The sequence below is a fragment of the Chlamydotis macqueenii genome, chromosome 14, assembly GCF_036417535.1.
Source record: "Chlamydotis macqueenii isolate bChlMac1 chromosome 14, bChlMac1.mat, whole genome shotgun sequence".
Classification (NCBI taxonomy): domain Eukaryota; kingdom Metazoa; phylum Chordata; class Aves; order Otidiformes; family Otididae; genus Chlamydotis; species Chlamydotis macqueenii.
In genome coordinates, this window is record NC_141569.1 from 102,052 (window position 1) to 120,525 (window position 18,474).

General features: G+C 38.4%; 1 protein-coding gene across 1 annotated transcript in view; it reads left to right on the forward strand.

Annotated features, from left to right (window-relative positions):
• The first annotated feature begins 4,221 nt into the window (after window positions 1-4,221).
• The window catches only part of DOCK2 (dedicator of cytokinesis 2), a 184,647-nt gene continuing 170,394 nt past the window's right edge, over window positions 4,222-18,474 (forward strand). Inside the window, exons 1-4 of the mRNA XM_086758735.1 lie at window positions 4,222-4,419; window positions 13,700-13,783; window positions 16,743-16,783; window positions 18,151-18,206. Coding sequence (XP_086614861.1) covers window positions 4,380-4,419; window positions 13,700-13,783; window positions 16,743-16,783; window positions 18,151-18,206 — 221 coding nt within the window. The 5' untranslated portion in view covers window positions 4,222-4,379. The remainder of the gene's footprint in view (window positions 4,420-13,699; window positions 13,784-16,742; window positions 16,784-18,150; window positions 18,207-18,474) is intronic.

The following is an 18,474-nucleotide window of genomic DNA, read 5'->3' on the forward strand; positions in this document are numbered from 1 at the left end:
TTCCAACATTTTAAGATACTTTAAGATAATTTCGTTTGACTCATTATACTATGGTTTAAGCTCTCTCTAGTGAATGGGTTAGCCACTTTCTAAATAAAAGGCTTCATAGTTAAGATGAAAGCTCTTTAAGACTTTACCTTTTAAATCTGTTAAGGAAAAAAAAAATATACTGGGGAGAGTCTTACAACCCAGTGTGTTATAGATTTGACAGCTTGATCTGCTGTACGTGTACTTCCGTGGGTACTTTGGAATCTAAGACTAAGACTCCTAACATGCCTCTGTATTTAAACAGATGCAACTTCCAGCTCATGTTGGATACTGCTCTCAGCACCAAGAGACAGTAGAAGTAAACATGCTATGTAAAGAGTACTTTATTTTTTGTATTCTAGCTTTGATCTGTTTCATTTGATAGCTTGCACTGACTGGAATTTTCCCACCACCAGAACACTTCTAGACTGGATGGACTAGATGACCTTTGAAGGTCCCTTCCAACCCTAACCATTCTATGATTCTATGAGTGTACAAATCTACCTTAGAGATACAGTGTCTTGAGTTAAGTCATCTTTTGAAGAAACATAGTGGATGTTGTCTTCCCCACCACTGCCAATCTTTAACAATCTCTTGCATAAAACTTTATAGGCAGCCTGTGGAGGAATGGCTAACCAGATGTGCCTTTATGAATCTATTGAATGTAAGACAGCTAAGACAGCTGTTTAGACATGCCTGTTTACAGTTGTGCCAGCTGGGAGGTGATGCCTAGGATTTTACCTGTGAGCGTGCATATGGATGGCTTTAGCGTGTCAGTCACTCATCCCCAGAAATACTGAACTGTACCATTTTCAGTCACAGCAGAAGTGACTAAAGATGTGGTAAACTGAAATGAGCAGATGTGGCTTGTCACTTTCCAGTGCAGTTTGAACTTGTTATTGGTCCATTTGCTAAGCAGTTCAATTTAGGCACAGTCTGGTTGCTGTTAGTGCTGTTGTTTGAACAAAACAATCAAATCCTTGTCTCGTAGAATCTCATTGTACCACTTCATCAATCTAAAATCTATTATCTATCCAAATCCTTCGGTCTCTTACACAGGAAGTCTCCATAAACTGAGACTCTCTTATTTCTTGTTAACTTGTAAGATATTTTGTGGAAGCTAACACATATCCATGGAAGAGTTCTTACTCTTCTTGACTTGGACTGCACATGTGGACTCTACATTGAAGAAATCATGTTTTTCATGTGACAAAAAATTAGAAGATCACCATTTGCATTAAAAAAATGTTGAAGTTAACTTTGATTACTGTAACTGCACAGTGAGAGGCAAATAGCATAAAACAACTAAATTACATCATTCAATTAGAGGAAAACCTTCAGGAACTTGATATTGGATGCATACACTTTAAGTGGGAGTACTGAACTGCAGATTGTCCACTAGGACATACTTAAGATACTGTCCTTTAAGTATATGAGAATACTTTGCATATTTTCTCTTTTCCTTCTGTTTTGTTGCATCAGTTGCTTTCCTGCAATTGTGCTCATGGATTGTGGCATATAATAGAATGTAGAGCCAGTTAAATGCAACTGGTTTTGGTTTAAATTCTGTGTGGCGGAAGTTAGTATAGCTAAAACTTGATAATTGGATAGTCAGCATTTTAGAAGATCTTGCTTTCTGGAACTGAATGCAATACTAAAGGAGACAAGAATTCTCTCCCTTCTTCCTCCTTCCTGCACCCCAGACTCCCAAGAGGTAAGTTTTACTCGTGAGTTCCTGAGGCAGGAAGATATTCATCTTCTGGGGAAGCAAGGAATTTTCTACTTGCCTGTGAAGATCTTCTGCCTGGAAAAAGATTTAAGGAAAAGATGGTAAGGTACATGAGGGTGATGAGCGACTCTGTCCACTGTTTTCTATAGAATAATAACATGGAATGGTAATTACACAAATAAATCAACAAATATTTAGAATAAAAACCTGCACTGGTAAAGGGCATAGCTATTATCTGCCTTTGTTCTCTAGACCCTTCTTGGGGTTAATCCCCTGCTGTAGGAACATGCGTTTTTAGGGTTACCACACATGCTTTACTCCCCGGAGGCATTTTCTTCTTAAAGCTGAAAAAATATTTTTTTTTTTTGCTCAATCTATTTGTTAGAAGTTATAGCTAGGACTTTTTCAGACACAGACAATGAGATTGTCTTAGCTAATTTATGTGAAAGTGGTAGTAAGTGCTAGTAGCTAGTGAGTTGCAAAAGCTTCATCATGAAAGTATGACAGGAAGAAGCAAGAGCAGATTCGTGCAATGCTGAGAGCGGGGCGGGCGGGGGGTGGGTAGAGGCTGGCAGGTGGGAAGCAGCAGAGGCGTCAGAAGCCTGCGTTAATGAGTCAGGGCTCTTGTGGTGAGTTGGGATGGTAAGAAAGGGACGTAAGCTCCAAGTGGGGACAGAGCTAAGCTCAAATGTACGGTGGTGTACATTCTATACGTGTCTTGTACTCCCTGCAGAATCAGATCTCTGACATGGAAAAGATTCAGGGCATCAGAATAGTATTACAAACGGGACCCCAGTTTGGAGGTCAAATTTGTGTGTATCCTTTTTTTTGGAATCATTCTTTTCAAAATATAGTAGCATTGTATTACTTACGTTTATTAGACCTATATAACGAACCATGTTTTAAATGAGTGCTAGAAAGGCACAATTTTCCTCAGGATTTTTGTATTTCAAGGAAACATAATGAGAAAGAGCAGCGTAGAAAAAGAAAACAAATGCAAGTCCTGACCTGTAGGCCAAATAGTAAATGAGAAGGGGTGATCTGCTGCAGCAGGGATTCAAAGGAGTAAGGAAGACATTATTGCTGGTTAGGAAGTTGTTACTCAAAATACATAGTAAACTAAAAGATGAAATGTTTCAGGCTCAAAATATTTTTTTTTTGATAGATAAAAATTGGATGTTCCATGGAAAAGAAAGATTTAGGACTCTTGGATGAAGCTGATTGTAGATGGAGATAATCCAAGTTGCTTAGACTCTAGCTCACTTCATTAAACATAACATGAATTTCTATGTTGGGGGGGGCAATTACCTAAAAAAGTAACTAGCTATATTGTTTTGCTAAGCTGGATTGTAAACATGGTTAAGATTAGGGCAATTCTAGCAAATCTGTGGTAAAGTTTAAGGTGGTTTTCCTCCAGAAATAGGTGTCAGAATTCCACGTGCTATGAGACAGACTGGCAGTCTGTGCTTCTGTGATTGTTGGTTAAAGAGCTGTCATGTCCCGTGTTATAAAAAAAAAGACACTTGTGTAGCACAGCACTGCTAAACTGTTGATAAACAATGGTTGCTGAGTTGCAATGTAACATCCAGAGGACAGAACTGTGCATATGACCTTGCAGTACTGAGCAGGAGATTGAACGGTAAATCTTGTAAAGCACTTCCTGTTTGGGGTTTTTCGAGTTCCAAATTATTAGTAAAGAATATGAATGGAGGTGACACTTGTCTGCCATTTGGTATGTTGTCCTTAACCCAAATTACCAACAACTTGGCTTGAGCTTTGTGCACCCAAAATGTCATTATGGAAGTTAGCTCACACAGCAGCCTGTGTGAAGTAAAGGCTGTAAATATACAAGAAATTACTTGTGGCAGTGTTGCCTTGACAATAAGTCTTTCCAAAAGTGCTGCTTTGCTTAGAGAACAAAAAGGAAATCTCCCACTTTTTCTTTCAAAGGTAAAATGGCAGAAATAAAAAGGAATGGGTGCAGTTTTAAATGTGGTGGCTTTGTCTTAACTTCTCTTATTGAGGGGTAGTCTATTATGAAAAACAAATCCTCATTCCAAGAGAGGTTAGGAGAAAGTAGTTTTGAAGATGTAGGGTCTTGTGGAGTCAAATATTTAAAACCTGGTTTTGGTGTCACTTAAGACCTAAGGCCCCCTTGATGTTTCAGAACTGAGCTAACCAGTGTTTACAGATCGTTACCGTAGCTGGGCTTTCCACACAGTAGCCTTCCAGCTTAGCTCTTAAGTTTACAGGTGGTGAAGGAGAGGACTGGGATGTTTTGGGGTTTTTCTTGGTGTTTTTTTTTTTTTTTTTTTTTTTTTGCCTGCTTATGTATTATAGTCAGTACCATGAAACAGAAACACCCAGTTAGGGATTCCCCTCCCCCATGACACTGGGTACAATATCTTGAGCTGAGAAAAGAGGAAGGAAGCGCAGAGCTCAGAACAGCAGCAAATCTCGCAGCACCCTCGCAGTTGCCTCAGCTTGCCTTCTAGTCCTCGGTGACAGCTGCTGGAGAACTGGTCTTGCTTCCAGTGCTGTTGTTACCCAGCTTCAAGTCTGTGTCCTGCACCTTTTGGTTTCATTGGTGGTGGGCATCCTTCGGAGCCTCACGGATTCACGTATGATGGCGCGATGGCACAAGACAGACAAGAGCGGTGTGGGTATGTAACTCAGTAAACTGCCATTTGAGTTTTGTCTTCATGACTTCTGAACAGGATGTGGGCAGGTGTTTTCTGTAGTGTGATGAGTTAACACCCTCCACTTTACCATGGTGGCTTAATTGAAATAATCAATTCTATACAAAGTTTTAACTTTTCAAACAGAACGGCAAAAAGTAGGTGAATGTCAGCTTGGGAGATGTAACCCTTCCACCACACACTCCCACTCTTCTCAAATCTTGAACTCACGCAGTAATGCAGTTTTTCCCACCTCAGTATTTTAGAAACAGATTGAATAAGTAGTACGTTGTATAATAAGTAGCAGCCAGAAGTTATGGGGAACAAATGTAGGGGAGGGGAATCCTACAGTTGTTTCCAAGACTGTCACTTGAGGTTAGTGGTAGAGAAAAACCTGTACATGAGTTGGTGACTAATACTTTTTTGAAGGAAAGTAATTTTCCAACATAAACTTTACTTAAAATGAATGATGTTAACTTACATACGGGACTGAATTGCTGTTAAAAAAAAAAAAAGCCTTAAAATTAGGAATCAAAGCTGAAGTACTTGAAAGAAATGTCCTGTGAAGTCAACTGCAGGTTCTCAGTACAAAAGATAGTTAATCTTGTACTTGTTATTAATCTGGAATCCCCATATTCTTCTAAAAGACATTTATTTTAAGAAGTCCTTAATATTTTGTGATATGCAGTAAAAAGAAAAAACCCCACCCAGCTGGCTTCATGAAATAAAATGAATCATCAAGGAATTAATAAGAGGAAAAGAAAGTCTTCCTGTTCAACTTCCACATGCAGAATTGTGAAATGGAAGGAGCCTGTTCTGGTGGCAATATATATTACAAAATAAAGGGTGTAAATATTTTGTGTTTCAGTTTTACAAACAGTAGAAAGTACTTGATTTTTGCACTTGTTTTTCTGAAATCTATTGATTTGAGAGAATATGACTGGATTTGTTGGATGCGGTCTCTGTCTCCCTGTTTCTAGTGTCAGATATTCTCTTGCATTTGGACAGAAGTCCTAGATACTCCTCAGTTATTCACAGGAATAATATAAAACAAGCTTCACTTGCAGCAGCTTTTTACAGGGAGCATTTTGGGTCAGGGTGAGTTTCATGTAATTATAAAAAAGGCTGGTTGCTCCTGCACTGTAACTTTTAACATCATGGGGGCTGAATAACCCGACCTGCTGTCAAGTGTGATAGAAGCTAGTGATTTATTTATTTTTTTTTTATGTACCCCTGCAGTGAGGGTCAGACCAGTCTTCTGGGTGTGACCAATACATGTCCCCTGACAGCAGTTGTAATCTGCCTGTCACGTGTTGAACGGTCAGCCTGCCGTGCTTTGTTTACAGCGGAGTTTTGCCTGTTGGTAACTCCGCAGCCCGTATGGTCACCGAGTATACAAAACGCCAGTATGGTGTAGTAGCCCCTGTGGTATTCAAGAGGTACAGCAAACCACACATAATAAAAACCATCTTGTGAAATATATTACTTCATAAACTAATAACAATCCTGTAATGTTTGTTTTCATGAAGACTACAACGCATTTTGATTGAACAATCCACTGCACTATTTGATGTAAAATACACTATTCGGAATGTGCAATCCTGTATAGCAGTAGTCTTTCTACCTCTGATCTAAGAATATTTATTTCAAAATTGTAAGCTTTTAACTGAATCATCTAACATGAACACTTTATTTTAGCGCATAGAAAGAAAGCAAAAAACAGAAAATAGCATTTAATGGTAGTATTTTAATACTGTTAAGCTTAAACTGCCATAGAGACAACATAAATTCAGGAGTTTTTTAAAATTCAGAAGGACTAGGGTTTATTTGATCTGACAGTGGACCAGTGCTCTTGCATTTCTAATATTGTTAGCTCAAACACCTACAGCACTCTCATTTTAGAGTGGGTATGTGCTACGTGTAGCTCACAGAGTGGTATCAGTGCAATCACTACTACGTACAGGCACTGCTTTCTGAAACGTGGTCTGCTAGAAATATTGCTTCTCCTTCTCTCGCCCATCTCCCTGATAGGGCTGTTGTCTCCTTCAGTCTGGTTAGTTGGGTTTACAACAGAGAGTGGATTTCTTTATAAAGGCCTGTTAACGTAAGAAGTCTGATTGTGTGCTCATGTGCTGAAAACACCTTTGGATTACGCATGTTCATCACTCCAATCTGGAATGCTCTCCAATCTGTTGTAGCATGTGGATGAGGACTCCTGAGGCTTGGGAAGTTCCCAGGTGTCAACACAGTGATCTGTAACTTGTGGCCGGGGGTTAGAACTCACTGAAAGACGAACTTGCTGTCATAGAAACATTTAGGATGTCTGGTAGTTTTGTGTCAGGAACACTGAAGATGAGGGCAAAATAAAACTCAATCTTTCTTTTAGTTTGCAAGTTTTTATGATTCATTTCCTGCTGCAAATTAAGAAAAAGCCAGTTAGCACTTGACCTGCTGAGACTAGCTCAAAGAAGCAAACAGCCACTCTATGACTAAAAGAAATCTGCAGAGAGCAGGAATAATGAGAAGGGATTATCAAGTGCACCAAATAGGAAAAGGTGCAATTGATTAACTAGATCTTTAAGGAACTTTGCTAGTGTTTAAAAGCAAACAACAAATTTATTAAAGCTTTCATAAATTTCCTTTAAATTGGCAAAGAAAACCATGTATCCAGTTTGTGAAGCAACAGACGGACCTCTGCTTTACACTCTGGTAATTCTCAAAGATAATAGCTCTTCCTTTGTACACATAAAAAAAAACCCCTATAAACCTGGTTAGCCACGAAGTAACTTGCTCAAGCACAAAGGCTGTGCAACCTTGTCGGTGCAGGACTAACAACAGGTCAACTGAGGTTAGGCCTACTGTTTATAGAAATAATTCCTTAAGTTTCATGGCTCTGAGTCTTAGGGTAAATACATTTAGTTTGTAAAATCCGTAGCTGCAGATATCAAATTTCCAAGAATCCCTGACACAAAGCATTTCAAAGCTGGAAAATAACAGTAGCTGGTTAACACTGTCATGTGTACTTTGAATACATGTTCCCTCTACTGTAGTTACCGTAGCCATAACCAATGATTGCACTGCTCTACAAATAGTTTCTGGTATGTCCTCACGCATATTGAACTGCTCCTCGAGGAAGGGTAGGGATGGCTGTGCTTCCCAACGGGAAGTCCAAACCAGGATATCATCGTTAAAGATCCGGAGTCTGTCACTGGGGGGAACTGTCACTGCAGACCTGGTGGTACTGCCTTTACCCTGCGCTTGCTCCCTACTGCTCTAGGCCGCAAGCACCTATGGGCTTTGAGCTAAAACAGAATCTGCGCAAGCTGTGTCAGCATGTGTGGTAATAGCACTACCACTTGTTGCTTCTCCACCCACCCCATGTAAGTCCGTTTCCCAGCTTAAAGATTTTTCTGTTAAGCACTGTGTTATAAGACTTTTTATACTTGTATGTAAAAAATCATAAGCATAGCAATGTCTGCCATTTAATCTGTTGCAAAGCAGAACAGGGAAAATGAGAACAATAGTCAAACGGACTTTCCAACAACAACAGTATGCTAGTTATACAAGTACTCATACATGTGACTGTTTCTTGTAGGTTGTCTTCAGTAGGGAGTGTTGCATTTCTGCTTTTGTATAATTGCTTTAAGGTATAGTTAAATACAAATTCAATAAGCTGTAGCTTATACCCAGGAGTTCCTTTTCTTAGCCAAGCTGTTGGCTCACATTCTGCTAGAATGCAGGCTAGCTGCCCACTTTTGTCTTTTACTTAAATAGGATACTCCAGATTGCTGATACTCTGCTTTGCACTTGGAAACCATATTCCTGATTTTACACGTGAAGCTTGTTCTTAGTCTTGAAGCATTCACAGCATAAATGTGTGCTGCTTTCATGGACGGTACGAGACAAAGTCGTGGCAGGCTAGTGGTTTCAGTATGAGTTTCCTAGCACTGCGCAAGATGAAAAGTGTTTGAAATCTGCTCAGACCTTGAGGAAACTATCACATGTGTGAAAAAGTTACAAGCTGGCGAAACAGCATGTTGGCATGCTAAATTCAAGTGTCAGACTTACTCCTGTACTGCTGACTCTGAAAATGGGTATTTGTCGACTTGAAGCATGTGTTGGGGGGAGGAGAGGAGCGAGTGACAACTTTGACTGTAGAAAAGCATATGCTCAGCCTGAGTGCAAAGGGCCGTGACTGGCATGTCTGATTTAATCTCCTGAAGAACTCTGAAAATTACTTTACATATCTGAAATCTACATAGATTGAGCTGTAAGGGAGGCAGAGCTTTCTTCAGGGTAAGTTGCCTACGCCATGAAAATGCAACCCCTGAACACAACAGACTATTCTAGCTCTGTGGGAAACACCAACAGTCCCCTGAAGTACAGCTCACCGCAAAAGACAAACTGAAGTAAGATAAAGATAATGCTGGGAAAGGCATCTCTTATACACAATCTCTCATGAAAACCAAAAAGCATGGCTAAATACTCTGTTCTTCATGAAGACTGCTAAGAAAAATGACCAGGCCTTTTCATAGAAAAGGTAAAGTCAGAAACAATATCTTCATATAACTAGTTAGGTATGTTATAACTTCCTGGTTCTTATAATCCATACTGGTTTTATCGTGTTTAAGGAGGAAAATAAGTCGCTCAAGTCCACTAAAACCTCCATCTGGCCGCAAGGTTACGCATGCGAAGAAATCTGAATTCAATTGTCATCTGAGGTAACAGCTTGTTCTCTGAGAACTGAAGAGTTAACCTTTGAGCATGACTTGCAATAAATTAAATTAGCTTCTTACCCACCTTGAGCTTTGGTACATGTCTCTGACCTGTGAAATAATTCATTAGAACTGCGTCCATGTCATGTTCGCTACAGCACACTCGGTCTGTGAGATTTAAGAGATCTGTAACTCAGAATACTGGAAAACAAATTTTATAGGTTTCTTTGCAGAAGTGAAGAAACCCTGTTAGAACTGCGTAATATTTTCACATGAGGTTTGTCAGTGTCCTTGATGAGTAATTTCACCTTGTTTTCATGAGAAGAAAATGGTAGCTGAACACAGAGAATTGATCTGTAAGGAAAGGACGTACTACTTTATACATTAATACTCATAAAAAATAGAGCTGTAATATTTCAAAAATAAAATGGAACAGGATTCTATTCATCAGAAATTGCTTGAATATGCAAAATACTTAATGAGTTATTACATAGAAATAATTCCAGATAGTCCTGCTATTATGGTAAAATGAAATTAAAAGCTGGTTCAGCAAAGCTATACATAAGAAATGTTTTTCAAATTCTACAAGTAGAAGAGTGGGAAGTAGGCAAGGAAACCAACTTGAAACAAGATTTGTTACTTAAAGGTGAGCCTCAAACCTGAAACAACATAATGTCTGTATTTGTTACAAAGAACAGGGCAGGGACTTCTCACGGAGCAAAACAGGCAGGAAAGGCAGGTAGGAAGATGAGGATAATAAATGGCTTCAGTGTTGCAGATCTGCGGGGTTTCCCTTGCTCACCATTCCCATCTTGCATTAGCCTACGCTCTAGTCATGTGAACAGCAACAATCTGGGTATTTAAAGTACACAATTACTGAGGAAATCTAGCTTTTTGAGGAAGAGATTCTGTTACTTGGATTACTGTGAGGTTTCTAGTGTTCTGTGTATGAATGTTCCCAAACAAGGTTCAAAGCATGGTGTTTTTTGGTTTTTTTCCCCACTTACCTTCTAAACAGAGGATGTATAATTTAAATTATAGAATGTTAACTGTGTTCCTGTCTCAATCTGTGGTTGTTTGAATGTGTATTTTAACAGGAATCCTACTCTAAAGGAAGGGTGACTGTTTCATTTACCTTGTGTCTTGGAATGTTAAGAGAAATGTCCTCTACAGGTTTTCATTACTTTACTTTGTAAAACATGTACATACCTACGTGGCTTCGTAAACCAGGCTTCATAGCCATGCATATATTCAACGGCACACACACGTACAAACCTAGTGGGGGGGGAATGTCGGATACAATACATGCAGCTGTGGTTTGAATAAATACATAGGAATTAAAGGGAAACAGGAATTTTCTTTAGCCTTTGTTCTCCTTTTTTTTTTTGCTGCTGGGATGGACACTAGTAGATGTCTTCACTTATGCTGTGGGGGGCTGAAGGGGTGGGAGTGACAGCAGAATTAGACACGGAAGGTTCTTAGAGTAACTGTCTCGACAAGCATGTATTGTGTGGCTGGACAAGAAAGGATTCTTTGGGTATGCTTCCTGGGAGCCGTTTCCATCTTGCTGAGACACAACTGAAAGCCCACTTGTGCTTGAGCAGAGTTCGGTTTGGAAAATCTTTCATGTTAGCAGTTTGGCCTGCTACTTTTTAGGTTTGCTTTCTAAAGCAACTTTGTTGTTGTGGTATGCTGACTTTCAGTCCAGCTCCTGAGGGAGCTAAAAAAACCACCTGGAATTGAAGGGGGTTTTGCACTGGCTTTATTTGTTTTTCTGGGTGTCATGTGTGTGTGTCCTGCTATAAAATTACCACTGAGGTTACGGCAAGCTTTAAAAAGATTGGGCTCTTGTATTCTTTGCTGATGCAAGGAGAAATTTGCTAACTGGATCCTTAAAGAACCCTGAAGTCCATATTTAGGAACACTGCCTTAAGGCTGGAGTTCCGGAGTATTCTGTGCCGTTCTGGGAGGATCTGACAGCATCTGTGCACGGATATGCTGTTGATGGGAACATCTTAGCCTGATGCTGGCTACTGAGGAGGGCATATGCTGTCCAAATCTCTCCCGCTAACCTGACTGCCATGACATCAGTTGCTTCTCAGTCAGCACTTGCTATTGGGAGCGAGAATGATTGCTGGAGTCTTCAAGCAGGCCACGCTCCGTGCCTTGAGGGTTCAGTCTCCTTTTATACTTATGGCTGGGATAGAGAATGCCAGGGAGTCCATACATACAGGTTTTTCATGTACTATTTTTGAAGAGCAAAATAAATGAAATAGGTGTTTGTGAGCACAAAACCGCACACACACAATCCAAAGATCACAACAGAGGATGGAGGAAAGGGAACTGATGGTATTAGGTAGTTGGATTGTTTATAGAGTTTTTTGCAATGGTATATGTGTGATAATTTCTTATCATAAAATGTCTGGATAGCTTTAAAGCTTTAGAGCTTAAAACTTTATAAAGGAATTTGTTAAACTCATCCTAAAAAACAATCCAAATTCTACAGTAAAATCTCTCTCATTAAATTTCCGCTTACTCATTTAGAAAAGTCTTGGCTGATAGAGCCACTTCCTCTTGTCAGTTTGTTACTGTGCTTTTCAATATATTAATTGCTGTTAAATGAATTTTTAAGAGAGCAAAGCCAATATGCAGTGTGAATATATGACTCCGTAATTTGCATCTATATTTTGAGACAAACAGAACTGTGGGTGGAGCAGTGCGTATTTTGAAATAGCAAGTATATGCTAGGCAATAGTAATCTTAATCTGTATGGACATTTCAGGGAAACAGTAAAAGCACGCACATCCTCATGCTCTCCATACCCGACCCACCCCAAAATGCTCTGATGGAAACATCTCTAAATGTCCCGATAACTTAGGAGGGTTGTTTGCCATCTTCCATTTCTTGAAATCTGTGTCAAGACTAACAAAAGGAAGCCAGTCAGAACATAACTACACGTTTACTGTAAACATCTACTACTCCAACTTTGTGTTGAGCTAAGATGGGTCTCTGAGGATCACTGAGGAAGTGTTTTCAAGTTTTTCTTCAATAAATAGCTGGATCTGGATGCTGAGCCTCACTTCAAAATTAGATTTTTTTTTTTCTGTTTCTCCTCCCTTATGTTTAATGATTCTACCCAACCAGGAGAAGTAACTGGTATGAAGGCCTCTTCATGTCAAAAAAACCCAACAAACAAACAAACAACAAACCCCCAACTTGTTTTTCGTTCTGTAAGCCTCTAAATCTGAAATTTATTTTAATTTCTGTCCAGAAACATAATAATAGCAAAACAAAGAAGAAACACAAATTATTGAATACTTGAAAAATACTTGAAAAAAGGATTTATTTGTTTAGCTCTAGACTCCTACCTTAAGCTTTTTCATGAAAGGCAATTTAATTTGAGAATTTAAAGATAATTTTAAGTAAAACGTTTAAGTAAAATGTGTCATTAGTATACATCTTGGCCTAGTAGAAATGAATATCCTGCTTTAGAAGCCTGGAGCAGGGAGCAGAAGGAAAGTACAAATGTACTGAAGGTAGGCTTAGCTTTCTAGATCAGCTTTCCCCTAGTCCAAAATACTGCGAGTTTGGATGCTCTGTATGTGTGGATGGATAGGACACTGTCATGAGAAAAGGAAGAAAACCTTGCTGACTCTTAGCTGTACTGCACAACGGAGTTAACAGTTATCAGCTGGTGTACTGTTCCTACTTGGATAGTTTCATTGTCGTTTCAGGCTTTTAATTAGTTTTCCTGCATGATATCAGCTTCAATAACCACTCCTACTCTGTTATGCTATTGTAAAAGTCTATAACCAAGCCCATGAAGAAAAGAGATACAGAAACAAATGCTTACGATGGCAGCCCACATCCTGTAGCCCTAGAATGTAAGAACTAGTAAAGAAGCTTATTTTCTTGAATTCTTTCTGAAACTTGGTTGTTTCCTAACCACATATAGATAAGCTTCTGATTAGAACGCTCTTAAAATCCGCTGCTCCTGTGTTCTTTTCAGATTTATGAAATACAGACGGTTACGAAACTTTCCACTGTTTCCATAAGAAACACAGTTTCATGTTAAGATGAAGCATCTAAACGCAGGAAAGAATTCAGTAAATTCAGTTTTCAGATGTGTGTCTGCTCCCCTTTTCACCTGTTAGCATAACTTTCTGTAAACTGTGCACTTAAATTCTTAGTCAGAGCAGCAGGCTAACAATTCTCTAGCACAGGAAACATGTATGTATTGAAGATCTGAATCTAAATAGGTGCTGTTAAATCCTACGCGGAGCAGTTATTATAAATACCTTGTTTTCATGCATATGCTGGTTTTCTTTGCTTCCAGCACTGGCCATTTTCAACACTTTTGCATTTTCAGAAGAAAAGAGAATAAGTAATGGTAACTGATAAAACTTGTTGATAAAACTATGGTTCTGTTTGTTTATTTATCTAGCGTATTTATTCTAGTAGCAGAATCTTAATAACCTCATGTATTTTTTAGTTTAACTGCAATGCACGTCTGTACTGAAAAACTGTATTTTCATCCTTTAATTTTTCAGCTATATACAATTTCAAAGGCACAGGAATACAACAACTACCTCTACAGATTGGTGATGTGGTCCATATCTTGGAGTCCTGTGAGGGTAAGTCAGTTGCCCTCAGACTATACGTTTCTGTGTGGGTAAGTTTAATCCTTTTACTTCACAGCAAGTCCCCGTGTTACATAAGTAGTTGTCTAATGCTCTTATTTGTGTCAGTAGTGGTGTTCTATTTTGAGAAGGAACGTGTTCATTTTTGGAGAGCCAAAATCAGAAACGTTAGAGTACACGTGGTTTTTTGGGAAGCCATTACCAAACGAGGAAGCCATCAAGGTGAACGCAGAGTATGTGAAGTTCATGCCAGCTTGTAATACACCTGATGGAAGTTACATTAGATTTGACTGAAGTTTTAATGGAGTACATTTTGGCCTCGAAAGTAAATATTTATTGCTAGGAGATATTCAGCACTCTAGTCATCCTATGGTATAAGACGGTAACCTAGTATGTAAAAGTAGTCTGTAGGTCAGCATGACAGCAATATTTTTCTGAAAACCATGCAACTAATTGAAAATGCTGAAGAGCAGAAGTCCAAGTTATGTCATGCGTAACAGAGAGCCAATATGCTGATCCAAACTGATGTAATTGGTTTGTGGAGATATCTGACCAACTGGCATAAGTGTAAAATAAGCACAAGCAATGAAAAAATAAGCGAACACAAAATTTCGTGCATTTGTGAAGCTGAATTTACTGTTAGTACTGTAGTGATTGTGTACTCCTCCACACTGATTTGATCTGTACCTTCTCCATCCTGCTGAATTGCCTCCCAAGTCTGCCAGAACTACCTAAGGTTTTATTAGTACAAAGCATCAAGGGTGCAATTATTATCACTAACTTAACAGTTAATTATCCACAAACGTCACTGTAATAGTAATTCATTTTGAATCTGTATCGATGTTCTTGACCAGGTAAGAGTTTAAAAAAATAAAGTGCTTCAAGCTTTGCAAAATGTATTGTAAAATTATCTTGCTCAACCTACTTCCACTGTCTGTCAGTTGTACCTTATTAACTGTAGTTACGTTAAAGAGAGAGGCCAACTGCTGCGTTATGCAGTTACAGAGACAGCTCAGTGTTGAAAGACCCGAACCCAGCCCATTACACTTCATAGAGCTCTAGGTTGCTTTGCATGGAAACAACACGGCATTTGAAAGAAGAGCATCTGAGAAACCATACCTGCAGTGTTTTGGAGCACAGAAGCATATTTCTTTTTTTTTTTTTCTTCTCTTTTTAAGATAAATTCAGTATCTCTAAGCATCAGTGAAAACACTGATGTCACTCATTAGACTATTAGTCACCAGATGCATGTCAGTCACGAGTAATGATTCATGTCCTCTTCTAAAAAATGAAAGGCCTGCATAATTCTCCATTCTAAACATTTTGTCTAAGAAAATATACATTGGCAAAACCGAACTCTCCTTATCCTTAGATTGTCTCTGTTAACTGCAGAAACAGCATTTCAGGTTTCTGACTCCTGTGGTACATTGGTTGTCAGGTTTTCAGCCCAGCCTAGCAAGCTGAGTGGTCATCTTATGGGTTTATTTTTTTTTTATCTAGAAGTATTTTCTCAGTCCTCTACCATTAACACACTATGTCACAGCTGGCTTTATGAAATATGTTTGTCAATGAAGAAGTGGAATCTTTTCTGTTGTGCAAGTGAGGAACTTCATCTTTTATCAGGTATCTTAAAAACATGCTGCTAGCTGCAGCTGAAGAGTAACCGATAGTAACAGGTTTTTTCCTGCACTCATTTTATGTGCTACTTTAGTTTGTTTTGCATACAAAAAATATATGCATAGAACATACGTGTGCAGTCACAGCAAATGGGATGGAATATATTTTACACATTTGATTGTAAATTGGAGACTATGCACAAATAATTCAATTTTAGAAGTAAGGTGGAACTTGTATTGTTGAGAAGATAGTGTAAAAAAAAAAATTCTAATGCTGAAAAACCTGAAAAAAATCTGTTCTGAATCTCTCCTTGAGGTCAGTGATTCTCCTGAGACTTTCAACATCACCTTTCTCAGTATCCGCTGGGGTTTGGGATTTTTTTTTTTTTTATGCTTTGCTTGCATGACTGAAATATCTGTTCTGTGGTAGAAATGGTGAAAGAGAAAAGGTGCTAGGGAAGATATAATATCTGTTCATGAAATTATAGTCAGATAATGTATGCTTTTAGTAATAAAATGCTTTCTTTTGGGTGAAATAGAAGAAGTATTCAACAGAGCTGAATGCTATTGCTGTGTAAGTAGTGTTTGATGCTGGAACGTGTGCACAGTGGATGTGGCCTCTGCTGTAATTTAGTAAGACTGAAATCTTTCTTTTAAGTTCTTTTTTAGAAGCTCTTTGTGACTTACCTGGGGCATAGATGGAACAAAGTCTAAATTAGTATTTTAATTACCACTACTGCAATACTGCACTTTACACTTTCAGAATGGGTTTCTGGTTATGAATGGAGCAGGAGCCCCATAAAAGCCCTTCATTTTTTGGGGTTCTAACTTGAACTCTACACAAAGAAGCCATGTTTTTGAGTTAGGTCCAAAAGCTGTAATCTCTTACAGCAGAAAAGATGGCTTACTCTTACATTCACAGAAGTTGGATATCTAACAGCCCTGTACTGTACTGGATTAACGTTACACCTAAAACGTAATCAGAAGAGCTTAATGGGCTATCCAGTTTCATGAGTGATCTTGGTCGAGACACATACGTGTTACATGTCTCATTATGGAACTGTGTATCCTGCCTGAGTGTGGGAGTGTTAAACTCTGTAAGATTATCTGTACTATGGGAAGACTTGAAAGTAGACCATATAATCATACTTGCTAATGTGCAAATCATGCTAAATATGCTTCCTGATACTCACTTTTCTTTCATCTATGTATTTTTGAAGTAACTATTAATTTTTAAACATCCTATGCTTGTTATTCTTATACAAAAAAAGCATATTTACTATATGCTTTTTTATGCATACGTTCTGTCATACTAAGTGCACTCTTTTTCCTTTTAGATTGGTACAAGGGTTATTTAGTAAGACATAAAAGATCAGAGGTAAGATCATACTATTCATTCCCATTAGACTATTTTCAATTTAATTTAATAAATCTATCTATGAGAATTAACCACTTCCTTTTAACTAATTCTTAATATTGCTAAATGGTATCATCAAGATCAACATGTATAACATGTTTTAAGTAGTATTATTAATTCTCTGTACTAAGATTTTACTAAATTTACTATTAATGGAACCACCTTCTTTTACTTTGCTTCTTTGTGGACTCTTTTGAACATAAATCTTAATGAAAAACTGTGGAAGTGATAAGACATGATTGTGTTCTGATTAAGATTCAATGCTAAAAGAAAATTGCTATAAAAGCTGAAATCTAATTGAGAGAAAGGTTTCGTGAAGTACCACATATGGATGTCAGTTACTGAACAGAGAGGAATCTAAGAAGAACCTAGCTTAATTACCAAGACTAGATTTGCTAGTTAATATGAGGGTTGTCACAGACAGATCGATGGTCAAACATTGTTTTATGATGATTTAAGACATTTCAGCTGCTGTAGAGCAAGGACAAATCATATTAGACCATTTTCTTTGGTGACCATTTTGTCTACAGAGGTCAGTTAAAAATAAATGTTCAGAACGTAATGAAATCTGGTGCCTCCTTTGCTACATCTTGCCAGGCATCTTACTGCATGGCCCTAGGTAGTGCAAGATGAGACCATAATCTCAGTTGCAGTGGTGTCACATATATCTAGAAGACCTGAATTGATGGCTTTACTAAATGTCTCCCTTCTTTGTGCATTGCAAATGAAAGACTTTTTTTAAAGCAATTTTAGACTTACGCACGGTTCTTGACTCTTGTGCTTCAAAGTAAACTTTATTATGCTTCATGTCAATGGCCATTTTGCTATTCATCCTAAGTGATTTCTTCTGTATATCAATATTTCTTTCACTAGATGCATTGATTCTGCATCAGTATCTCTCCTTTAGTTTGATAATCAAGCTGATATATAAATCAGACTGCTTTTTTTTTTTCCTAGAACGTGAAACGTATGAGCTGATGCACAGAGAAAAAGTTTCTTTACTGTATTTACACTGCATGTACTGTTTTCTGAGGGTGTAGATAGGGGCAGGGGGGTGGAAGATGGTTTTTATGAAGAAATGTAATCCTCTGCATTCTATGTTTGCAGAAAAGGATGTGTTAAAACTTCTATTATTTGTCTGTCAAATGGAAATGCATCTATCTGGACAGAAAACTAGATAGACAGCAGTTAATCTGGAGATTACTTTATGTTCATAGTTACCATCTTATGCAGCAAATTTGTTACAAGTGGGTTTTGGAGAGCTCTCATTTGTTACTTAAATGTTCTTGGAGAATAAGAGTGGATTTTTTTTTTTCCTCCTTCAACAGGGAGTATTTCCTAAATCTTTCATCCACATAAAGGAAGTTACTGTTGAAAAGAAAAGGTACGGAATTTACTTGTTTTATTACATTAAGGATTTTGTCTGCTGAAGAATTTTTACAGAAAAGATTTTTACAATGAGGGTTGTAGAACACTGGCCCAGGTTGCCCAGAGAGGTGGTGGATGCCCCATCCCTGGAAACATTCAAGGCCAGGCTGGATGAGGCTCTGAGCAACCTGATCTGGTTGGAGATGTCCCTGCTCCTGGCAGGGGGGTTGGACTGGATGGGCTTTGAAGGTCCCTTCCCACCCAAACCATTCTATGAGTCTATG